The following is a 25,489-nucleotide window of genomic DNA, read 5'->3' as shown; positions in this document are numbered from 1 at the left end:
TAATACAAAGTTTAAAATGTTCTTAACATCTTAAATAATGTCAGTAATTTTTTAGTGACTGTATATTAATTACATTTGTACCTGCATTTAGAAGTACTAATTCTAACACAGACATTTGGGATCTGAAGAAACATCTGAACAAACGCAAATTTAAATGCCACGAGCATTTCTGCTTTTAGGTTAACCTCCTAAATCTAAGTATTTACATATATATTGTTTTCAAATACTTAGTATAATATCAGCTTGCTCTTCAATGTGCATATCAAAGCATCAATCAGAAGCATGCAGCACTCGAAAAAAGATTTCAGAACATGAAATGTAGATTAAACTGTGGATGACTTAATGCTTTACCTGTTACTCTGGTTGCTTCCCACTCACAAATGTCATCCCTAAAGCAGATTCAGAATTTTGACAACTCTTTGTTAACATCTCACTTTAAAGTATCTTGAGATCTGTAAGTAACTCAAGTCATTGTTAATTGTGCTTTGTTTTAAAAATCTACTCAGTTCTACCAAATTATGTCAATTAATCTTAATTTCAGTTAAAAATTTACATGTATGATTGCAACAACTAAGGTAGAATACACAAGACCATTTCTAGAGAAATGTCTCTGTTCATTAGGCACGGTAAAAATCTAAATCTATTGAAAATATACGTTCTTCACACAGAAGATTCATTTATATGGCAAATCTTGATGTGGGAATAATGCAGACTGCCACCAGTGTCAAAGCACTCCCTTTAGCAGCATGAGATTCTATTCTCCACATCAAGCCTCTGTTGTTCTGTCACTAAAATTCCCAAATCCAGCTATCATCACATTTCCCTGCAAAGTACACTGACTGATATATTTTTATTAAGTGTAACCAAGGAGCTCCAGCAGGCTTTTCCACATAATCTAGGACGCAGGAGCAAAATCTTCAACTTTAAATACTATACAAAGTAGGAAAGACTATAAAACTTAAAGATGTGGGGGAAAAAAGAATGGCAACAACACATTTTCTTTTCAGTCTGCAATCAAACTACTTGGGGCTCCAGATCAAAATATTTCATTATACTCTACCACAGCCATCCAATTTCATTACAAAGCCTCACCCTGTGCCCTCTCTCCACACATAGATACAGCAGAGATACTTTTGCTTTTGGAACCAACTCTGCGATCTATGGATTCTTTTTCAGGTGGTTCCATTTAGGTATTCCTTTATAGAACACTGATCCATAGACTGCAGGGTTAAAGAACCCAAAAAAACTTATGAAACTCTACCAATGGAGAGCACACATGCCCAAGTCCTTTGTCCAAGACTGATCACAAACAGAAACGCGTTTTTCTTTTCCAACACAGGTTGGAAGGAGAGAAGGTGAAGGCTGACTTGCCTTCTATCTCCAAAAATCTCTATTTTTTTGATATAACAAGAAAAACACAAAGACTCTAAAAGCATTTAGAAGACTCAACATATCATTAATGCTACATTCACAGCTTACATTTGTCTTTATTAATTTCTTAGCCCATGAATCATTTTTCAAACATGTTTTCCTAGGATCAAGACATGTTGAAATATCAGGCAGATTATTTACATGATCTCTGTATTTCTTTTTTTTTTCTTCTTTTTTTTTCTTTTTATTTTCATTAGGATGCTGCAGAAGAGCATTATTTGTGCCGACAGTATCTGGGCATATTGAGTAATCTTTATACAGTCCTTCAATTCAACAGGATCCAAGCCTTGAAAATACTTAGTTTGTATGATAAGCAGCTCACCCAAATCCTGAAAATAAACATTCTTTGAAGTCTCTATGTTTTTTCACTGGAAATGTGATGCATCTGTCACACAAATTACATATGCTGGTCATGCCAGAAATAGTTCACTCGGTTAGACTATGGAACCAAGTTCATGTCCTAACCCATCATAAATATATCAGCATCAAATATATCAGTGAGATTTTTATCAGCAGGCTTTTCTATTAATGAACTGTGGATGTCCAAATGATTCTGGAAAAGATGTCTTTCCCCTTTTACGGGATGCTTTTACCTCTGTAATTTGCCACAAGCTTCAAATAAGCTGTAGAAATCAATCAGATTTTTCAAAGAGAGATGAATAATCCATAGTAGATTAGTGAATCTGAACACAAGTGTATCCAATCCAAGAGTTTCATTCAGACTAGATAGTCACTATCCAGGAGCATGATTAATTAAGTTTCCCATTAAACTATTCTCTTTAAATTAAACAGTTGCATCAGCATTACTTTGATCTGCGCATACTGGTTGCTGTGTTCCCTCTTGTAAAACTTGACATGTAGTGCTAGTTGTTGGCCACCTGGTCACAAACACCATTCATGTGTTCAGTTTAACTCCTGTTACAAATGAAAAAACAATGGAGCTTTGTCAAAGCTCAAGTAATTTAAGAATGCCATAATTAGTATTTGACAGTCATATTCTATCAGTTGTAAGAGCGTTATATTTTAAGGGATTGACATGAACAATTTATCACAACTCAACTATATGCTATATACACACCCTCGCCGGTGGAAAGATGTTTTATATTCTCTTTTTCAAAACGACTTCCACATGCCTTTCACATTGAAGGCCATGTCTGGCAGCAGAGAGAGGCTTCCAGTGGGAGATGGTGTTCGTGTGTTCACAAGAGTGTACTGGCATGCTTGTCAGACAGCTACAGACCATTCAGGAAGCACATGCAGTATTAGGATGACATTTGCTCACTGTCTGTCTTAGTAAGAGTGTCAAACCCAGGAAGACAAAACAAGCATTACAGATCTAATTCCAGTCTTAAATGCAAACAAAACCCATTCCATACTCCATCAGTCTATTTCCTACTATGCTTGTCTGAAAAAGCAGAGAAATACATTAGAAAGTCCTTCATGTGGGGCTGTTGCTGCTGAATGTTTCCCTTGCCAGGGGGTCTCAGTCCAGAGTTGTGCACCCGACCCTACCTGACCTCAGACTGACCCTCTGGCTCACGTACGTGACTTCAAGCCATGCAGCCCCTTCTCTTTCTGCATTTTCTCCTTAAAGTGTCATTTCTAACTATAGCAGCAGCAGTGCAATATAAATCTCAAAGAAAGAAAAAAAAGAAAAAGCAGCATTTTGTCCTACAGTCAAATTATAAAAGGCTCGGAATTTAAGCCTTTCAAATTTGGCTCTATACTTCTGCACATCTTGTATAACTCAGAAGACTTTGATGAAATTCACCTTATGATCTCATTATTTTGCTCCCCACGCAAACACAACTTTGGATCCTATCTCCTCTTCCCCTCTTAAAACTTTTAAATATCCTATTGTTAAGTAGACAAATAAACTACTCCTTTTCCCAAGAGAAATTGACAATATGTTTGCTCTAAGCAATAAACAGGGTTCATGAACATATAGATCAGCATAAGGTTGTAAGCCACAATGGTCATTCCCTAAATAATTGACTTCCAAACACAAACAAATTAGCACAAAGTCTGAAGTATACACCTAAATCAGTGCAGTACCTTTCGATTTCACTGCTTCCTTTTTTAAAATTATGCACCATCCACTTACATAATAAATATAAAAGAATGCAATAACATTAAATGCATCATCTGTGTCTAAAGTGCTGAATGTACTGCAGCGCTACAACACCAATCCCAAGCCCACAAGAAAATCTCTTTGGCATACTCTTGCCATCAGCAAATTCACAAGGTTCACTTTAGTGAAAACTGAGTCCAAGAATATAATTTGACTCTAATCCGAGGATATAATTTAGCCCTTAGGTAAGCAACCGAGAAAGACATTACAAAGCTTACTAATTGCACTCTCTGGATGCTCCTATTCTACGCTTTTGAACTGTCCATGATTAGACATGTGCTTTACTGCTAACAGCATTCAGCACAATGGCTGTACTGGATAAGACAACAGAATTCCGTTTCAGCACAGGATGGCTTGTGGAGGGCTTTAAGAAGAAGACTGACATGCAGTGATACCTTTCCATAAACGCTGGTTTCAGCTTGTAACAAACTGAAATTCAGGACTTCCTGAGGAAAGGGTGGTCTCTTTGGATTTGAAAGAAGAAAATACAGATTAGACCAACCAGCTCCTTCTATACAAAGACGTCCTTCTGAAAAACTGCTGGAGGAATGAATACATACAAAGCAAATACATTCTGATTAATTAATTAAACAAACAAACAAACAAACCCACAAAGCAACTGTGCGCTGTGCACTGTACCTGGACTTGGTTTGGTGACATTCTTAATGTTCGTGTTAAGAGTGCACTCTGTGACTACACTTGAGGTTTACAGTACTGTGCAACTCAAAAGAAAAAGAAAAACATCAAAAAAGGAATCTATAATTCACTTAATTTGGGTGTTACGTATGGCATACAAATAATACCCATACTCAATCAAGCCTTAAGAAGCAAACTGCAAATAACAATAAGGAGTAATGCTGACAGGTGAAAACTGTCAAAAATTTGCAGTTTGCTAACTTAGCAGAATTAAAACAGGTTGGTTGGACATGATTACTTGTTTAACAAAGTCTGTCCTGCATTCTCATAGAGTGCAAGAAAGAGCCATCTTGCACTTGTAGACTTCAAGGCTTTTTTCTTTTATTTGCATCTCTTAATTTATCATACTTCACTTTAAAAACAAACAAACAAACAAACAAAACCCAGCTACCACCATCACAAGGAAGCCTTGCTACACAAGAACACTGTTTTCTTCTACCTCCCCACACAGTTATAAGGTGATTCTGCTATGCAAACAGCATATTGGCTAATCTATATTTTATTCTCTGAGCAAAAGAAAGAGAAGTCTGAATGGAAAGAAAAACAGAAGAAATAGGGTACCAATGTACAGATCAATAAACAACAGCTTGGACTCCAAAAGTAGTGAATCACAAAGCACCTCACTGACCTGTGACATAAATCTGAGACCTTTATAAATAAACCTTTTATTTATTTCTGCATGACCTTTGGAAGGGGATAAGCAATTAAGGCTATCAAGATCTGTTTACCTGGACAAAACTTTACAAATAGTAAATATTAACCACACACAAATGTCTACAATTACAGCTGTGTCTTTAAAAAATAAAGATGCCAATTAATTTTGCCAAAGAGAGCTAAATCTCAAGCAGATAAAGTCTCAACATAAATGCAATGAGCTGCAATAATTTCACTTTCTGTTTCATTTAATGCATCCATTCAACAACACATTTACTACACCACCAGGGCTTTGTAGTTTTCCTATTTATTTTAATAATAGTAGTTTCATGCCTAGAGCTTCACACCATGAAGAGATCAAGGCACCTACAACAAAATCTGCATCATAGCCTTTCCTGGTCTGTCATTTTTTTTGCCATGCAGACATAGGTAACAGCCCATTTCAATGTGAAAATAAGAACTGACAGTAGAGATAAAAGTGTGGGTTAATACATTCTAAAACTGCACTAATTTCATCATTTCCTAACAGAACCAGTTCCAACTTTTCCCACTGAACACAATGCCACAGTCTTCCATAGATTAAAAATGAACATCGACACACAGAAAATATAATCAGAAACAAAAGAAAAGGGGAAAAGCATGACAAACTGGTGAGAAACATGGATATATAAATATGTGCAGCCTTTAGTCAAGACCTCCTGTCTTCAGCAGGAGCAACCAAAGCATTATAAGTCAAAAGCAGAAAAAAGTCTAACATGAACACGCAATTTACAGAGAGAAAAAAGTCAGCTGAGAAATTAGAGATAAGTAACTAACTGCATCTCAGAGTACTTGCACAACTTATCCTGAAAAACATGCTATGTCTGTAAATTCCCCACATTTCATCAAAAACAATGTCCTACCAAAGACCAATACTGAGATTGGCTGACCTGGCCCTTTGAGTAAAACAGACTGAAGCATGCTTACACAAGCAGCTCAAATCACAAAGATGAAAAGCAATAGCAAAGAAATTATGATTCGCAGATGGGGAAAGCTAGGAATAAAAGAGCTTCACTGATATGTTTGCAGTCAGAAAGGAGACTACTCCTCACTTATCTTTGGAGCTAGAATATAGATCAAATCAAATATAAAATCAAGTAAATCAAATATTAAAGTAAGCTTGTTGGAACAAAATAACAAAAATAAACAAGGAAAATGTTCTATGATACACGAACACCAACTTCTTTTTCACACTTCTCATGTTGAACAGCAGAGAAAAGATATAGTTCTTAAAACAACAATCTTATTTTGTGAATGAGTAAAATAAATCTGAATAGAGAACGCTCCAAGGTAGAAATGCTATCAGTAAATACCACTTGCTACAGATAACCAGGCAAATCAAGTCCCTGCAGGACTTTGCATTTTGTGTGGCCCTATAGCTTTGAAAATCAAATGCTGAAGGGACAGAAAGCAGATCAACAGGACAACAATACAAGTTAGCAAGGAACCATGAGGCAGACTTCTACAAAAAATTACTCCTACAAAAACATAACAGGCTTTTATGCTGAGTTTATGAATTCAGTTTATGCTGTGTTGCCAATACATATTCTCTAAACAATCATTAACAAAAAATAAAGTGAATTAAATTGAATTCTTTTATAGTCAGAGGAAGAATGTACATAAAATTCGTTTTATCTGTACTCCCCAGTCATAAACCTGCCACTCATCCTGCATGACAAGTACTGCACTCGCTAAGGTCTCAAATATTTACTCCGCTGCCCCATTCACTAGGTCACTGATTTAGTTTCCATTCTACATCTCAGTGTCTCCCATCTCTGCATAATTAATCCCACAAATTGTAAACGCTTTCATTCTGCCAAGTATGTCCTATTATTTCTAATAAAACAAAAACATTAAAAAAAAAAAGATACATTGCAATATAAGGTGTATTTTAAAAAAAATGGGCAAAGAAGAAAGAGAAGCATTTCAGTTACACTGGACCAAAGATTCAATTTTCTTCAAGATTACTTCAATAAATTACTTAGGGTTTTATGGCATTACTCAAATTAGCAGTTCTCAATACAAATAAACTCATAAAGATGATACATCTAAGATTTTTCATTAACTGCCAAGATATACTACTTCTAACATATTTCTTAAGTATCTACATAACATTTGATATGGCTTTAATTTCTGACTTATTCAAAATATTGACAAATGGGTTACACAAAAAACAGACATACCCATACCTATGAGAAATAACAGCTGACTATAGTTTGCAAGGGAAAAGTAGAAAATTTCCCATGGTTTGCTTTCTTTTAAACACAGAAGGTAACATTCATCTAACGTAACAGCTTGGATAAATAGTCAAACACAACTTTGCCAATGCTGTTGTCATACCAAAAAATATTTATCATCTTCCACTGGCCTAGCTCCCTCCTAAAGTAGTTAATGTCTGCTTAAAATCAACTGAGATCTCCGCATTTCGCCCACTGTAAAGATGAACGTTGGGCATAAACACAGCTCTTGGGAGGTAAGGCAATTTCTGCTGCATGGTAACAGGAAAAAGCATCTTGACATGATTGCATCGTTTGCTTTTCACCACTTATTCAGTCTAAAGCAGTAAGAAAGTTCAGGTCATTTCCTCACTGGCACAGCAAGTTATAGCAAGTTACATATTCTATTAATTTTTAATTGCACTGCTTGCAGAGTGAAAGCCCACAAGGGGAGTGTTTCTTTTTAAAGCACAAAGAAGGGCACTGAAACTGCTTACCTCACTCAGCTCTGCAGGAGAGTCATTTCCATATTTCAAAGCAACTCCAGAATTCATGATGAGACTTCTTGGGGCTTGATGATTTCTGCAGGTTTTAATGCTTCTTCAAAGATTTGTTTAACCCATTCAATACTTTCTTCTCCGATCTTTTTCTGCCGAATATTCTGCTCTAGACAGCCATTTTTACTCCACATTAATTGTTAACATTAACAATCAAAGACGTTCTAAAAGAGCAAAACTAGTTTCCACTTCACATACAATCCACTGCTGCTAGTGATTTGCTAACACCATGGAGGGCTCAGAAAATCCCAGGAAGAAGCTGCTTGCCCAGGGCTGCCTCAGTCCATCCGCAAGTCGTGCTTCACCTCTGCTGTATGTTTTATGCTGCTCTTTTCCACAACTCCATTTAAGGACATCTCACAGCGTCGCTTAATGTACTCAGAACAATTTGGTGAGCTTTGCTCAAGTTCACAGAGAAAATAAAAGCGGAGCTGCTATGGTCTTCAGTGCTCAGGAGGGAGAAGAAAAGAAAGCTGCTGTCTCTGAGACAAGCCAATGCTGCACTTCATGCTGAAGTTTCCCTTTCCAGCGAGCCCGGAGTTTAAGTGGTTTATGATCAAACACAGCTGTCTTGCTGCTGGCTAAAGGGTGCATGGAAGGGGCGGTACTAAGCAGAGAGTGGGAGGGAGCGAGCTATAGAGAGTTCATTTTGGAATTACAGCCATCTTTCCAGCTTTTTGTATACTAATTGCCATACCAAAACTATAAAACTAAGCAAGTAACAGGAAATGCCACCTGGACAACAATGAAGTTGAATTCCTACTTCCTTGTTCCCACCAGCAATTCAGTAAAGAAAGTTGGGTGGTTCTGAGGGCGGGAGCTGTAAAGATTTTGAAAGGTAGTAGTAAACCCAATAGCACCTTTAGAAAGCAGCAGATTTTACGTAACACACAAGCATTTTACAAAGACTTTGGGGTGATGCTACATAAAAAAGAAACCATTTGCTTTCAGACCCAGTAAAAAATCTAGAAGCAATCTTAACAATATAGATTTGATGACATATTGTACCCACTGCAAGAACAAAAAAAATTCTTTTCCCACTCCCAGTCTCCCCTAGAATCTAGTGGCAGCCCTACACTCCTTGCAGTGCTGGATTATGCTATACTTATAATTAGGGAATGTCATACTCTGCAGCTGAAACTTTCCTGATCATCTTACCACAGTTTATAACAAGAGTGCCAAGTCCTGAGAAGAGTCCAAAAAATCCATGAGAAACAGGAATAAATGTGATGTCATTTTCTGGGTGCCTCTCCTTCCCCAGATACTTCCCCAATACCAGAAACTGGCTCAGGGGGGCAAGGACAATGCCACAATCTCTTTGCAGACATTTTTCTTTTATTCCCCAGGTCTATTTTCACGCTACTTTTTTCTGTATTCTGTATTCTGTATACTCTCATTTGCTTTTGGTAATCTGTACTTTTGATTTCGTGTCTTTTTTTCACGACCAAGCACTACCTCTAGCTGTCGTTATGTTCTTCATTGAGAGTATCTTTCCAGCTTTACCTTCATGTTCCATTCCAACTCTACATTTTGTGCTTCTCGGTATTCCTTACTCATCTGCTTTGTACCTGACATGTTTCAATTTTCCTTTCCTCAAGTAATGACAAGGGGCTGCACTGCTCTCTGCTGGCAGATCGCTGCTATCTCAGCCACCAGAGATCAGTGTCACAACAGGCAGACAGCACCAACGGGGCCAGGAACAGGCAGAGCTCTCTAGTCTGCAGGGTGGAGCAGTACAACCGGTGTAGTTTCGTGTACAGATTTCCTGTGCATTAAAAATGTTGTTCTTTATAGTGGTTCTGTATATTGTCTTACCTCATTTCTCATACAAGAGGAAAAGAGCTTCAGTTCAAAAGCTCCTGCAGCTGAAACAGTGCATTTTAAAACATTTCATCTTTTCCAAGCCATGTCTTCTCAAGCGGGAGGGTAACAAACTTTCTATACTTTACATCAGTATCCCTACTAACTCCTATACTCCCTCACAGCTGCTTGGAATTCCCTGTGAGTTTATCTTTGTACAATTCTGGCACTTGTGTCAAAAGTTCATCAGTGCAGGCATGACCCCAGAATTATCTAAGAATAAGAACTTCAAGGGCTAAGCAAGCCCTCCAACTTGCTGAAGCAGCTGGAGGAGTGTGAGAAATTGCTGGCTATAAATAACTCAGTGGTGTGCTTCCAGGGTAAGAAGCACGTCTAGAACTACATCCTCATGCTGATAAACATGGTAAAGGCATTGCTGGGGGGATCCCCAGAATGGCTGCAGGGCGGGATTGCGATGCCTTGTTCTTACGGTGTCACTGTTGTTCACCAAGGGTAAACCACCCACAGGAAAGGTGAGGGTGTGTTGAGTTGCCACCTCTTAGAAGTGTGAGCCTGTCTAGGACAGCCCTGAGTGTTTTCAAGGCCTTCAGCCCCCAAAAGAATGTCAATATACAAAAGACATTGAGGTGCTGCACCAGGTTCAAAGACAGGCAACAAAACTGGTGCACGGTGTGGGGAATATGCCCTACAAGGAGCAACTAAAGGAACTGGGGCTGTCTAGTCTGGGGAAGAGGAGGCTAAGGAGAGACCTTATTGCAGTCTTCAAATACCTGAAAGGTGACTGCAGTGAAAGCAGGGCTGGTCTCACTGGTGACAGGTGACAGGAGAAGGGGAAATGGCCTCAAGTTGTGCCAGTGGAGGTTTAGGTTGGATATGAGAAAAAACTTCTTCACAGAAAGGGTTGTTAAGCACTGGAATAGGCTCCCCGTGGAGGTGGTTGAGTCACCATCCCTGAATGTATTTAAAAAATCACCCGGATGTGGTGTGCAGGGACATGATTTAGTGGTGGGTTGTTAGATTTAGGGTAGTATGGTTTGGCTGCAGTTGGACTTGACAATCTGGAAGATCTTTTCCAATCAATTCTATGATTCTAAATACACAAGGAGTTGGAGAAGGTGGAATTGGACTCAATGATCTTTATGGATCATCTTATCCAACTTGGATTTTACAATTCATTTTAAAATTAAAAAATAGTTTTGGCTCATGGGCAAACTAATGAAGTAGTTAAACCAAACGGAAGATAAATTATTTTACTTGAATTCCAAAAGACACCCACTGCAATTGTTACAAGCTGCACTGAGTGGTACACTCAGATGCACTGACGATTGTACAATACATAGTTAGAAAGCATCAATCGTTTTTTAACTTAATGGGTACTGCCGGTGCCATTTCAATGTGTTCTGAAGTCCTTAAAAACTTACGATGTTTTTCTACATTACAGTGTTAGCTAAGGCTAAATGCATCATCTCTCCAAGATAATTACATCACAATTTTTAAATTTTTAAATACAGAATATTTCTAAACATCAGAAGATGTAGAACTTGTTCCCCTGTGAAAATTCAAATTATCTAGCATTTCTGAGTCCATTTCCTGATTCAGTGAAAGCATTACACCGCAAGATTAAATTCCTAGATAGATTACACTACTGTTCAGTTTCACTTTTTCCAGATACAAGAGATCTAATGCAGTAGCAAGTACTAAGAACTTCACTGAAGCCAATGCACACTCTCTTTGGCCTCAAGAAAGCAAATTTTGTACTGCCGCAAAGAGAATAGAGAGCCTTGTGATTCAGCATGAGAAGTGCCTACTGAGATTAATCCTTACCTATTCCTGACTGTTCATTCTCTGTCTCCTAACTTCATTCCTCAACTAGGATAACAATGCTCCCTTTCCCTCAACCCAGTGTTTGCCTTTGCTTTTAGCATCTACTTGCATTGGGATGTGCATATGTAAGTACATAGGTGGATGCAAGGGGTACAGGAACCTCTTAATATACAGCTGTACACTTCTTGGCCCAAAGGAAGATTTTCTGAGGGATGCCTCAGTTTGTGCTCCCATAATAGAAACGAGAAGGAGTAACAAAAAAAGTGGAATGAAATCAGCTGTCACTGAGGCTAACAGAAAAGGGCGTCCTCCGAAAGAGTTCTGTCAAGAAGGAGATACTGATCTCCCACTCACTCTCAGGGCATTCTGGTCAATTACTGCTTTCTCTACCTCTAAAGCACTCACAATGCATACTGCTTGTAAGTAAGTGCATTTGCACTGACAGATTTTTCCCAAGATAATTTCAGAATTATCCAGTAAAAACCATTAGTGTCGCCAGTTTACTGACTGTGGATCTAACAATTCGATGGCCGCTCTATTCTGTTACTCTTTTAAACCCTTGTTAACAATCATTTAAATGTACCAGAGATGTACTGAGGAGTCTACCCTTTGGCCTGAACAATCACTGAGTAAAACTGACATTATCTGTAATAGTATTCTTTTGGGACAAGATGCAACTCTTAGAATATGGGAAAACTCTGCATCACCATAGTTATTTTACAAGGTCTCTCCCTTACAAGATATCTCTGTTTCTTAACAGTTACTGTTGCAGGTGTGACCATTGCCACATATGAATTTTCCGTCCTCGACAGCTGCACACAGAAAGACATAGCATAAAAAGTTATCTGTTAAATACGTTTAGAACACGTTTTTCAGTACACAGTGCATACCATTCTCTAACAAGCAACTTCACTCTGCATGCAACATGCACAAATAGCTGACCACAATTCCAGAACACGTGGAATAAGACCTTGCTTTGTTTTGTTTAATTATCACTGCAATCAAAATGACACTGAGTGGAATTCACTAAGCAGTTAGTTTGTTTTAGCATCATCTTTATAATTAGAGCAGCACTCTGTACAATGCCCCACACAAATGAATTCCACATTCATATACTGCAAACCTACTACACACAACTTGAGCACGTTCTTGTACTCACTCTGGCACAAAATATACATTGCCAACATTTAAATTTCAATGGACAAATGGGAAATCCAATACAATACTTAGATAATGCTTCCAGACAACTCTTTATTCTACAGCATTAATGCACTATTACCTAAAAGGGAGAGCCTAAAAGGATCACAGGTTCTTCTTGATGCCAACTGTTGCCATTTAATGCCAGTGAAGGGTATGCATCTAGGGTTAGAGAACAAAAAATCCAACTCATCTGAAACGACTCTAAGTAACACCAAAGAATGGAACTGTCTCTGAAAAACATGAGCAAATTTATCTTCTTTCATTCAATCACATCATCTTGATTAGTCTAAAACATCTAGAATAATGCAATTACCAAAAAGCACTTCAATCAGATGCTCTCACCCCTTCACCCTTCTCCAAATACTTAATCCACTCAGAAAGCCGTGTCCTTGACCCAACCAGTCTCCATGGGACTCTACATTTGATCCTTTTTTCAGTTCTCCAGTATTTCATGCCATGCAGCCACTCACCAACTTGTCAGCCAGCCACTCTCATTTTCTGTCATTTCATCGAAAGCCATCACATTCATTTTGATTCTCTCTGACACCACTAAGCCTTAAACATAAGGTCAGAACAGGAGGAGAACCAGGGAGTAAGTGTCTGCTTGTTATTAATGTTTGAGATATGTCTGAGAGGACAACAGGGAAAGACGGCAGCAATTTCTACACAGCTTTTATCTTGCAACCACCTAATTATCCTCGCCGTTCATCTACTCCTTGCTTAAAACAAGGGCATTCTTTGAAGCGTTGTTCATGTCATCCTATTTCTGCTTAGCTTCCATTCATCATCTAGTATTCCTTCCGTTCTGTCACGTATTCTACTTGTCCAGATGCCAGGCAATGAGGCAGGCAATGGGCACCAAATGGAACACAGGAGGTTACCCTGATCATCAGGCAGCACTTCTATGCTGTGCAGGTGATGAAGCGCTGGCACGGAGAGGATGCGCAGTCTCCTCTGAGGAGACCTTCAGAAGCAGTTCGGATGTGGTCCTAGGGACCTTGCTCTGAGTGTCCCTGCTGCATCAAGGGTAGATGGATCCAGAGCTCTCTGCCAACATCAGCCATTATGCAGTTCTGTGACTAAGTATAAGGAAACTTCACTGAATTCATTTTTAGCCTCTAAGATCCTGGCAGCTGTTTTGATTTGACCTTCCCAGAAGCAGCCTGTAGTTCTTCATACTTACTGTACTAAGATCATTTTTAATAATATCACAGAATCACAGAATTGTAGGGGTTGGAAGGGACCGCCAGAGATCATCGAGTCCAACCCCCCTGCCAAAGCAGGTTCCCTACAGCAGGTCGCACAGGTAGGCATCCAGGCAGGTCTTGAACATCTCCAGAGAAGGAGATATGTGCATGGCTAAATCCTATCTTTAAGATACTTGCATTTCCACTTTAATAGAACACGTGTTTCCTTATGTTTATCAGATGTGAATTAAATCTCTTTCAAAAACTCTCACTTACGTAATAATGAATTGCCAGTACTCCTCTCCTGCATCTCCACTGTATTTTTCCCAATCCCTGATTGGGAAAATGAGAAATCAGATATTCTCTTATTTCCATATCTTTTCCTTCATACACTCTTATTTATGGCTCTGGCCCTCACTCCCCACCTATGCCCTCATCTGTGTAAACATTCAGGTCTCTCAGCTGATTAGCTGCCCACTTCTCTTTTACTCTAAGACATCCATGTGTGGTCAGTCTGAATTTACCTTTTCTAATTATGTCTTCTCTCCACAGGCTTCTGATACCACTGGCATATTAAACAAATGATTCCCTGAGCTGGACCTGTGCATAAGTGCTCACACTGACACAAAGAAGACAAAGGGATTCCAGCCCCTCATCCAGGCATCCCATTTTGACATGAAGGGTCACTATCCCTTTCGAATGCTTAACAGATTAACTGATGAGTACTTTCTGAAAACGTGTATATATATATATATACATGTGTGTGTGTACATATATACACATACACACACACGTTTACCAGTGTGTAACGTGTGATGTAATGTGTAATGTATGATGTGATGTGTAATGTATATATGTATCAATATTACAGAGTTTGGATTCACTGAAATGTTGTACTTAAAACATTTTCAATCAAATGAATTCTGTAAATGCAAGACAATTTCTGTTTATTCAAGGCAACCCTGCTTTTCTATTACACATATCAGGTAAACAAAATCCATTTAAAAAGTAATAGGCAGTAATAAGCATCTTTTTAAAAATACATAAAGTAGAAAGATTCAATGTCTTTTTCTCCCTCAAATTATACCTTGAAGTAGGTGAAGTAATAGGAAATTTAGTGTAGGAAATTAAAGATGTCTATATTAGGGCACAATCTTGCTTGTGTACATCAGTGGGGTTCTTATTTCATTATCAGCTCTTCATAGACCAGATACTACTCTTGCTGAAATTCAAGTAGTTTGTTTTGATTGCTTTCTCCCATGACAAAAAGTAGAATTATCCAACACAGAGCGATACAGCTATCATCATTATCTGTCTCCTGGCTGAGAAAAGGCAATATGATTTTGCAGTACCAAATGAAGCAATCGTACTGAAAAATATCTTCACAGAAAGCAGAAAGTATAATGGATAGCAAGTATGTGTAAAGAAATATTCCATTTCCTTTGCACTGGCACCAGTATTATTATCCCAAACAGCTAAGCTGACAACCATACATTCATTAGAAAAAAAGAGAGCATAAAGAGAAGCAGGGAATTTGAATGATGACAGTGTTTTATACTGCCTCAGCTCAATATCCCAAATCCAAGAGTGACAGAAACGGTTCCAGAGAACAGAAGCATCTTAATGAATTTAATCATGGCACTGATAGATTTCTGTGCAAACCCTGCCTTGTCTCACGTGGTTGACAGAATAATGGTTGATTTCTGCATTATAACCAGACAAGCACTGAACTGGAAAAGCACTTTGGAGCCCTTTTTTGACTGTGCATAGATACATTTTCAAAATTACTATATATTATGTAAGCAAAACATAAGTGTTTTGTATATGTATAAAAGGAGAGAAGAAGTAAGTTCATCTTTACTGTAAATGAGGGTTCATAGAAGTTCACCATTACCAACCACAACTACAGGGCAACAGAGATCAAACAGAAAAGCTGCTAATACAAAATTGCCTGTGACTAGAGCTGCAGGGTAATCTTTTTGGCATGCTGGAATGCAGGAGGTTAATGATGCTTTAGCAGACTAATGCTAGGTTCAGCTTAATGTTGCCAAGCAGGTAATATTAATTCTATATTATGTACGTGTGCAGTGATGACAGCTCAATGTATAAGATGAATTGCTCTTCATCTCAGACAACTGGAGAAAAAAAGATGTTGAGAAAAGTGAAAAGATAATAGCTCTTGCACCAGGGCCACAGCTCTCTTAACTACAGCAAACAAAAACAGATGCATAAACAGCTTCTTAGCATAGAGAAGTTGAGGAGGACAGTATACAAAGTACTTGCAATTAAGTTAATGCAAGATTTTGAAATTCAGTACCTATACCTTCAAAACATCTACTTAAACACACTTATTAAGATTCCCCTTTCTTATAGCACCTGATCGGTATGTGCTTGTTCCAATTATACAATTAAAATTCCAGAACTGTGTTAAAACCCATCATTCTATGCACTTCATCTTCCTTACATACTGGTGAAGAATACTGCTCATCTGTTTCACAAAAGTTCCAATTAAAAGCATCACCAAAAAGATCTACTTGAACTCACATACACTGTGCCAAAACCCATAACTCTGGGCTGATAGAAATTCTAAAAAGATTCAAACAAAACAAATGAAAAACAAAATAAAACAAAAGGAACCTCAGGACAGAATTGTTAGAAGGAGGATATAACATTTATCATCTAATGTGGTAATGGTGTTAATGCACTGTAGAAAGGAAGTTTCAAAAAAGTTTATAATTTGTTTTTGCTCAGCTATACATTAAGATCCAGAAACTACATATCAGCATAGACGATTCTTGACAGAAATAGTCCATGATCTCAATTTTAACTTCAAAAAGGAGAAGCTGGACAGTACTAGAAGGATAGACACAGAAGCCAGGATTCTATGAACATACTGCATAATCCTATTACACCTTATGAGAGCTTCAAGCAAACAAATTCCATTGCAACGCTCGCTCGAGATCAAAGATAAACAGCTTCCACATTCCCAAACATTAAAAATGTCCATCAAACAAAACCATCTGGTTTTCTGAAGAGCCTGAATCTACATTCCCATGATCAGGTTTTATTTTAATGGCATTCTCAGGCCTTATTTTAAGCCTTGTGGAACGGAAATGACGTCCACCTTGGAAGCAAAGGCACAAAAGGCACACGTTATCTTAGGCAAAGATCTTTTATGATAAGCGGGCTCCATTTTCCAGGCCACCAAAATACTGTTCAACTTCAAGCTTCTCTAGATTTCAGATGAATTAATAATTAACCTATATTTTTATGCTAATAGATTTTGGGGGGATAAAAAGAAACTGTAGTAACATTTGCAGATAGAACACAGAACATCAGTGTGTTTAAAGGGAGAAGGGGCAGAGATCCGTCTCCGGCTATTTAGTATTATTTATTTACTACTATTTAGTACTATACACTAGCTCCAAATAGAACTAGCTAGCAAATACAGAACATATCCCCTGACAAAATAACTTGGGAAAAATCAGTGTGAACAACTAATTCAGCTCTGGTTTATCCAACAGAGCACATACAGCACTGAACAAATTCCCTGAAACACATGAAATGTAGGTGCTTTTTGTCCACAGTAAGGTAGAAAGGGCATTATGCTCCTATTCAAACAGATGTGCTTTGAGAAAATGGGATACTTGATGCTTTGATGTCTGAAATTTCTGTATGTAAGTGAAAGGGTAGGGAAGCTGAAGGAGTGGAGCTTCCCAAACTGAGGAACTAGTAGGCTTAATTTAAAAACAAGGAAAACGTAGAAGAGAACAAAAAGGAGCAGATTTCACCAGAAAAGGATGCATCAGTATTACCGAGTTACCGAACTGTAAAAACTTAGAAATGAAATGAGACACTAAACACTATGGGTTCATTCGTTGGGATGTGGAATCTAACCATGGTACAGGTGTGTCTTCAAACTTCCTTGACGCTTTCCTTAAAAAAAATTCCCCAAAGAAATACCTGGATGATTGCAATACCAAAAATGATTGCAATTTAATTTAAGCTGATGGCTATGCATTAAGCAAGTGAGAAAATGGTTCATCATTAGGATTGCTATAAGACTAGATCCTTACTAAATAAAAAGACTCTCTTTTACACGAGTCTCACATCTCTGTGAAGTCCTCTGTTCTCACTCACCTGCAGAAGTATTTCTGCTTTCTTCAGCAACCAGACAATCTTTCCTGTACTTAAAGAGTCAGTTTGAAAAAACAGATTCATCAGATTAGTTCAAATGAAGTTTAGCAAAATTACAGTGCATACACAAAGGTTTACAGTTGGGGGAGGAGTGCGGACGAGAATGCTATGCTCTTTTAAGGAGTAACATTTTTGTTCCCTTGACATGAACACTGGTGAGCTGTGCCAAATAAAAAACTGATTGAGAGAAGCAGATTCCCGTTACCAGTTGACAGTCTTAGCATATCAGTAAGGAAAAACTTTTAGCTACATAGGCGCATCTTCTGCTAGATGCACAGGATACAACCCTAGAAATATCAGCTGGTTGGCTTACAGTCAAACAGGGAGGTAAAACATCCAGTAAGAGAATAACACAATGCAGTGTCAGATGGTCTGAAGTGCTAGAGAAAAGGCTGGACAAAGATTAAATTTAGCACTTTAAATTCCAATACAAAATGTCCTGTGTGAATATATGTAAAATACCAAGCATCCCCACAACGTTATTTTCCTACAGTACTAAGCATGTTTCATAACATTAAAGCACTGCAAGGAATCATTACATCATGCTCAATAACTTGACAGTAGTATTGAATTTACATGTAGATCACTATTTAGTTTTTACTAATTCAGATTTTACATGCATTTCACAAGCCCATAAATGGCTTTTTTTGACAGAGAGTGAAATAAAGAGTGAAATAGGCTAACAGTGCTTTTTCCAGTAGATATTCAGAACTGCACTACAGTCTGAAATGAATGCAATACACAATGATAATCTTAAATACGACATTTTATAGACAGAAGATTATATTCAGTTTCATGTTTGCTTAATTATGACACAAATCTTGCAGGTAGAAAAGGAAAAGCCACCTATCCCTTAAAAAATAAATAGTAGTTTATGCAGTATTATCACTATATCATCACTTATAACCTACGTCAACTAAAAAGAATATCTTTCTCAAAATAATTGCTCTAGCTGTTTTAACTTGCGGCTCAATTATCCTGAGGAAAAACTAGCAATGCAAACAGCTACTGAGTCTGACAAAGAGGTTATCGCAGTAATACCTATTTGCAGAACACAGTCCCTTCCTAAGACAAAGACATTGCCTTCTCATCTGTAGTGATCGTGGTGAGAGAGTAATTTCAATGCAATTATATACAGCTTTACTATGAATATTCACAGTATGCCTTTGTTCTTCACAATCTTTTGAGTTGTTTATCTTGCAGAGATGGTAACTACATTTCGCACTGATGGTCCACAGCCAGAACTAAGCTTAGGTTAGTCACCTTAATCCCACTGTACAGAAAAGATCCCCCATCACACACAGATGCACGAACAAAGCATCCATTCAGATTCTCCACAAAGTTTTTAATGTCTCCAACTGAGATACACAAACAGGAAAGTCAGGCAGAATTAGCTGAAGAATAACATATTCCAGAGGTGTTACAAAAAGATGCTTTAGCTTTCTGTTTTATTCTTTATGGAGGCATTCCGAAATCAGCTCCCTTTACAATGAGAAATGAATGCAGATTTGGCAGGTGGAGCATTTCAGAACAATACTCTAGACACATCCATCTTGCACTGACAGCTCTGTTCAAGATGAAGCAGGATTATTCCTGCTTCGTCACCGGTCAAAACAAAGAGATGCTGCAGGAGGCAATTTTGGCAAGTCTGTAAATTTGCCCTCTCTGCATTAGTAAGAACATGCAAATATGTGGCTCTTTCCTTGAAGAGGAAAACGGCAACACAAGCTCCTAAGAGCAAGTGGTCACGAAGACATCCTAACACAGACTTATTCTCAAAAATACAGCTCTATTCTTCCCCTCTGCAAGTTAATCATACTCCCACCAAACCTTTCCTAAATGTTTTCAACTAAATAAGCGGTATCTATATAACTGTCATGTCTTTGGAAGGAAAAATTAGTAAAGGATCCCAGATCTAATCAATTCAAACACTGGACAGTTTAAACAGCTATCAACATCCTGTAGGCCACATTCTTGAAATTTAAAATCTTTGTGCAAAGATTTTCTGAACAAAAAATCCAGACTGAATAAAGGTGCGAAATCATATCATCATGGCAAATCAAATCATCCCTGTTGGTTCCACTCATGTAAATGTAGCTATTTGTGACAACAAATATATTCATCTTACCAACACTGAACTTTGGCGACTGAAACAAACAGCACACAGAAATGCATGAGCATTATTTGTATGCATGCATTCAACTCAAAGAAAAAAAAGCATCAAGTTTATCTAGTCTATTTTTATCATGTACAAGGACAACACAAAAAGAGAACGAAATGTCTTCTAATTTAATTTCTTCAGATTATTAAAATTCACTGCAATTCCAATATGAAACGTGTATATCATATTGAAATGTTGTCCTGTATGAAATTTTCAGAGAACAGCACTTTATTTCTTTGTCACTGGACAGTTGGACTGGATGATCTTAGCGGTCTTTTCCAACCTTGGTGATTCTATTATTCTATGATCTCTTGCAAAAGAGGAATGCTGATCCTCCTGACAGCAGCATGGGGAACAAATCAAGACTGCATAACTCTTAGCAATTGAGCAGATATGACACCACCAAATCAGTTATTTCTCTGATTACAAAACTATCCACACTACTGATTCTCATCCAAATTTGCAGATTCCAGTATAAATGAAAAACAAATCAGCAACATGTACCCTCCTGACAGAAATAATTTGAAATACTTGAATTCTTTGCTACCCATGAAATACATTTCAGTTTGCATCCAAGTGCAATAAAAAAACAAGCTCATAGATGACTACGTTTGGAAGATGTATCAAGGTTCTTGTGAAAGATAACCGCAGTAGTATTTAACCTACTCACATGAGCAGGTGCATCATTAGTAGGTGGTGACAGGTCACGTGAAAGGTTAATATGTTAGTCATAAATAGTGGTAACAAAGTGAAAAGCGATAAAGAGAAATGTGTTGAGTGAGGAATATCACCTATGCTTTAGGAGTTACGTAAAGAATGTCTTTAGACCAACTGCACAGTTTTAAACCAGAAGGATTTAATTTAAGTAACAAGAAAAATTTTTCAAACAGGAGAAATATTAAGGTGTTCATAGAAAAAAAAAAAATAAATAAAAATTACAGTCTCTAATCAGAAAGCATCCATGTTAAGAAACATAATTTTTTTTTCAGAACACCAAGTCTGAACCATGAACACCTACGAAAAAATATAAAAAGCATTCCTTTAAAAAGAATGTCTATATGGCCTGTATGGATATATCGGGGAGATGTTCAACTGCCTAGAACTGTTCATAACAGCAGGATTACACAGAAAGGCTCTACTCTGCTTCTTCATAATCATTTTGAAGGAGATTAAAAAATCTCTGGCTAACTATAGGAGCATTTAAAATACCTGAGAGAAGTATCCACACATCACCTGTTTTAAAATATTTTCTCTTCTCTAAAACAGTAGTACAAAAAGAAATACAACTTCCAAACAGCAGAAAAGCAGTTACTAGTGATCCATTCGAGATTTTTTAGGTAACCCTAGTGAGAGTACAAAGCTGTTTGTCCAGCTTCTGTACAAATGGAAAAGTTCCCTGGACTAAACCCACAAAAATGTGAAAGCTAAGATCTGTGATTTCTGAAAATGAATACAAGAGAGCTGAGAGGTTTGACACTGTGTTAAATCAGGTAGGTAAAACAATTTGAGAGAGAGACACAGAAGGAAGTAACCATAACAAATCACATCTCTAAGGCAATGTCTCTCACATTACAAGTCTAAATTCAGACTGTAGTAAACAAGCCTCTCATTATTAATAGTATAAATGAAATAAATGGAAATAGTGAAAAACAAAGTAAATATTCTCTCAATTTTCTCCCACCCCTCTTCTCTGTAATAAAGCCACAGCAAAAATTTGCATATACCTCATGACACCAGTGCTTAGCAGGGGTCAAATGAAGATGCTGCAAAGATTGTATTCATCTACATATAAATGAGAGATATCTGATTGTACTGTAGTTTCAAAGACCATAGAAAGAATATTTAAAAACAGAAGTGTAACATCCTTGTAAAAAACAAAGATCAGGTAACTCTCAAAACCAGAAGCATGAACAAAACTTAGAGACGGCAGTAAAGAGAAAGCTATTACATTTGGAGATCTTCACTTCTTCTGAGGCTTCCTGTTTTTAAAGTATCTACCTGTCAGAGCAGTGCAGTATCACAGAATCATAGAATTATTAATACTGGAAAAGACCTCTAAAATCATCTGGTCCAACCCCCAACTCATCCCCACCATGCTCACTAAGATGTCTCTCAGTGCCATATCCACGAGGTTCTTGACTCCTCCAGGGACTGTGACGCCACCAACTTCCCCAGGCAGCCTGTTCCAGTGCCTGACCATTCCTCTGGAAAAGAAATTTTTCCTCACATCCAACCTGAACCTCCCCTGGCACACTTTAAGGCCATTCCCTCTTGTCCTATCACTAGTTAAGCAGAAGAAGAGGCCAACCCCACCTTGCCACAACCACCTTTCAGGCAGTTGAAGGGTGATAAGGTCTCCCCTGAGCCTCCTCTTCTTCAGACTGAACAATCCCAGTTCCCTCAAGCATTCCCCAAAAGACCTGTGATCTAGACCCTTCACAGCTTTGCTGCCCCTTTCCAAACACGCTTCAGGATCTCAAAGTCTTTCTTGTAGTGAGAAGCCCAAAACTGAGCACAGTGCTTGAGGTGTGGCCTCATCAGTGATGAATAGAGAGATCACCTCTCTGCTCCTGCTGGTAACACTATTTCTGATACAAGCCAGGATGTCATTGGCATTCTTGGCAACCTGGGCACACTGCTAGCTCATGTTCAGGCTTAGTGTCAAAACAACACCTCTAGGTCCATTTCCTCCACACAGGTTACCAAAGCCCACGACTTCTGAACCAACATCAGTCAGGGGGAATATAAGAAGAGAACACATTAATATGTACTCATCTTGAAACCTGAATGAAGTCCAGATTCAAAAAGTATTCTGCAACTCACAGTTTCTGCTCCAGAAAGAAAAGTTTTAAATCATTCTTTTTATGTAGGTATATTAGTCCTAAGCCATTCCACTTAAACTTTTAAACTGTATCTTACATCTTTTAAAATAATTAAATGAGAAGTAGCTCATGTTTTTCCAAAATCATATATTTTTAAGCAAATCAACCAAAGCTATGGAAATATATATAACTGAGCATTGATTAATTATCTTCCTTAGACCTAGACTTGCACAATCACAAGTGCAGTTTTCAGCATGGGGAAGTACTAATTTTACCAGCAAGTATAGTTTTATTTTAATTTGGTGGTGTTATCATACAAACCAGAGAACAGGGAAGAATAAGGCTGAGAAAGACATTAAAAAAAACCAGTGCCTCACAATTTTAAAACCACTCAGAAATTCACACATTAGTAGTTTGGACCATGCTTCTACATTTGATTATTACAATGTTATTCAAGTCAGGATCAAATGCATTACCAGAGATATACGACACGTACTGTTTCTCCAAAGTGCACTCCTCAGTTAAAGCAAGTTTTAGATTGGTTGGATATTATGATTCTCAAATAAATCTAGACATCCTCTCTTAGTCAAAACCGTGTACATCTCCAGAAATACAACAGGATGTATAAATAATACTACTAGCTGGTCCAGATTATCCATCCTATTCTCTTTATAAATCATGTGCTTTTTCTGCTTTTTATAGATTTCGTATGTTTCTGTCCAGTTTTCATTAACTGGTTTACAATTGACTACAACTGATCCTATGCTTCCTAGAGAAGCATACATTTGATTTGATTTGATTTGATTTGATCCTATGCTTCCTAGAGAAGTATAGGATATAATTCCATTAATTGGCAACTTCTTTGAACTTTTTTGTCTCTTAGGTACATTTGAATATCTACAAATTTTTACTTTACATATGGAAACTTCAGGTCCTGTTTCGCATTGCATTCAAAACAAGCAAACGAAAAACAAGGAGGCTTTTAAAAATACTTTCAGAATATTTTTCATTGATTTATTTTTGAGTAATGTAGCTTAAAGAAGTTGATTTTCCTCAGCTGCCAGCAATCGCTTCCATTAGACTTTAACTCTTGAGCAGGAAGCTGGACTAGACAATCTCCTGAGGTTTGCTTGCAGCTAGAATTCCCCTATGTGAATTTCATGGAAGGCAAGCAATCACTTCAAAAACAAAACCTTTTCTCTTTCATGTTTTACTTCTCCACTTAAAATTCTGCACAGCATAAATCAGGACCATAGTACAAAACCATCTTTCATTACAAGCCTCACTTAGAACTAAAATATGAATTTGATCCAAATATATTGATGGAGAAGCCAAGAACAATGCCTTACATGTACAACATTTGCATATCTTTACATAACAAAGAATAGTTCTTGTGTATAGAAAGCATAAGGGAGCAACAAAGAGTTTTAAAAGAAAAAACATGTGAAGAATTTTTCTACATAATGTTTCTCAACAATCTGATCTCCAGAACAAAAAAAATGAATTAAGAGAATCACAGAATAATCTATGTTGAGAGGAACCCACAAAGACCATCAATCAAGTCCAGCTCATGGCTCCACATAGGACCACCCAAAATTCAAACCCTTTGCCTGAGAGGGTTGTGCAAACAGATCCTGAAGTCAAGCAGCTCAGGGCTGGGCCCGCTGCCCTCTGACAAAAAACCTTTCCCTAACATCCTCCCTTCCCCTCCCCTGGCACAGCTCCATGCCGTTCCCTCAGGCCCTGTCGCTGTCACAGGGAGCAGAGCTCAGCGCTGCCCTCCGCTCCCTGTGAGGAGCTGCAGCCACCATGAGGGCTCCCCTCGGCCTCCTCTGCGCTGAACTACAAAACCCAAAGATGTCTCCTCACACGTCTTCCCTTCCAGACCCTTCTCTATCTTTGCAGTCCTCCTTTGGATTCAGTCTAACAGTTCCGTATCCTTCTTTATACTGAGACATGTGGTGAAGAGGTGAAGCCGCACAGTGCAGAGCAGACAACACCTCCTGTCCTGGTGGCAGAGCTGGGTCTGGTGCAACCCAGGATACAGTTGGCCCCTTGGGCTGCCAGGGCATGGTGCTGGCTTCCATACAGCTTGTCCTCAACCAGAACTCTCAGATTCCTTTCCATGGAGCTGCTCTCCAGACTTTCATCCTCCAGTATGAGCATGTAGCCTGAAGCGCCCAATTCCAATTGCAAAATCCAGCACTCAACCATGTTAAAATGCATGTGGTTGGTGATTGCTCAGTCCTCTAACTTGTCACGATCCCTCTGTAAGGCCTCTGCCTGAAAAGAAGTCAATAGCTCCTGTCAATAGCTCCTGTTTAGTGTTGTCACTGGCAGAAACGGGTAGGAAGATTTTACACATACCTCTTGTTTTGTTAAGCTGCGTAACTTAAGAACTTGAACATGGTTTCTCAATGACTACTATCCTTTTTCACTCAATTCTATGAGTTTTGGAAATATTATACACCACCACTTGCTAAAATCACATTCGCTTTCTTGTAAATGAAACGCACCGGCAGCCTGACATTGTTTCCGTGACTGTCCAAAGGC

General features: G+C 38.1%; 1 protein-coding gene across 5 annotated transcripts in view; it reads right to left on the bottom strand.

Annotated features, from left to right (window-relative positions):
* Positions 1 to 25,489, bottom strand: part of MCC (MCC regulator of WNT signaling pathway) — a 198,290-nt gene that overhangs the window by 146,509 nt on the left and 26,292 nt on the right. Inside the window, exon 1 of one of the 5 annotated variants that reach the window (XM_042823105.1) lies at positions 7,665 to 8,285. The exons of the other annotated variants lie outside the window; for them this stretch is intronic. Coding sequence (XP_042679039.1) covers positions 7,665 to 7,721 — 57 coding nt within the window. The 5' untranslated portion in view covers positions 7,722 to 8,285. Of the gene's footprint in view, positions 1 to 7,664; positions 8,286 to 25,489 lie in introns of those variants that run through there. 5 annotated transcript variants of the gene reach the window in all.

The sequence above is a fragment of the Centrocercus urophasianus genome, unplaced genomic scaffold (genome assembly GCF_019232065.1).
Source record: "Centrocercus urophasianus isolate 14NV4802_14NV808 unplaced genomic scaffold, USGS_Curo_1.0 seq_21, whole genome shotgun sequence".
Taxonomy (NCBI): Eukaryota; Metazoa; Chordata; class Aves; order Galliformes; family Phasianidae; genus Centrocercus; species Centrocercus urophasianus.
Note: the sequence above shows the minus strand (reverse complement) of the source record. Positions and strands in the feature narration are given on the sequence as shown.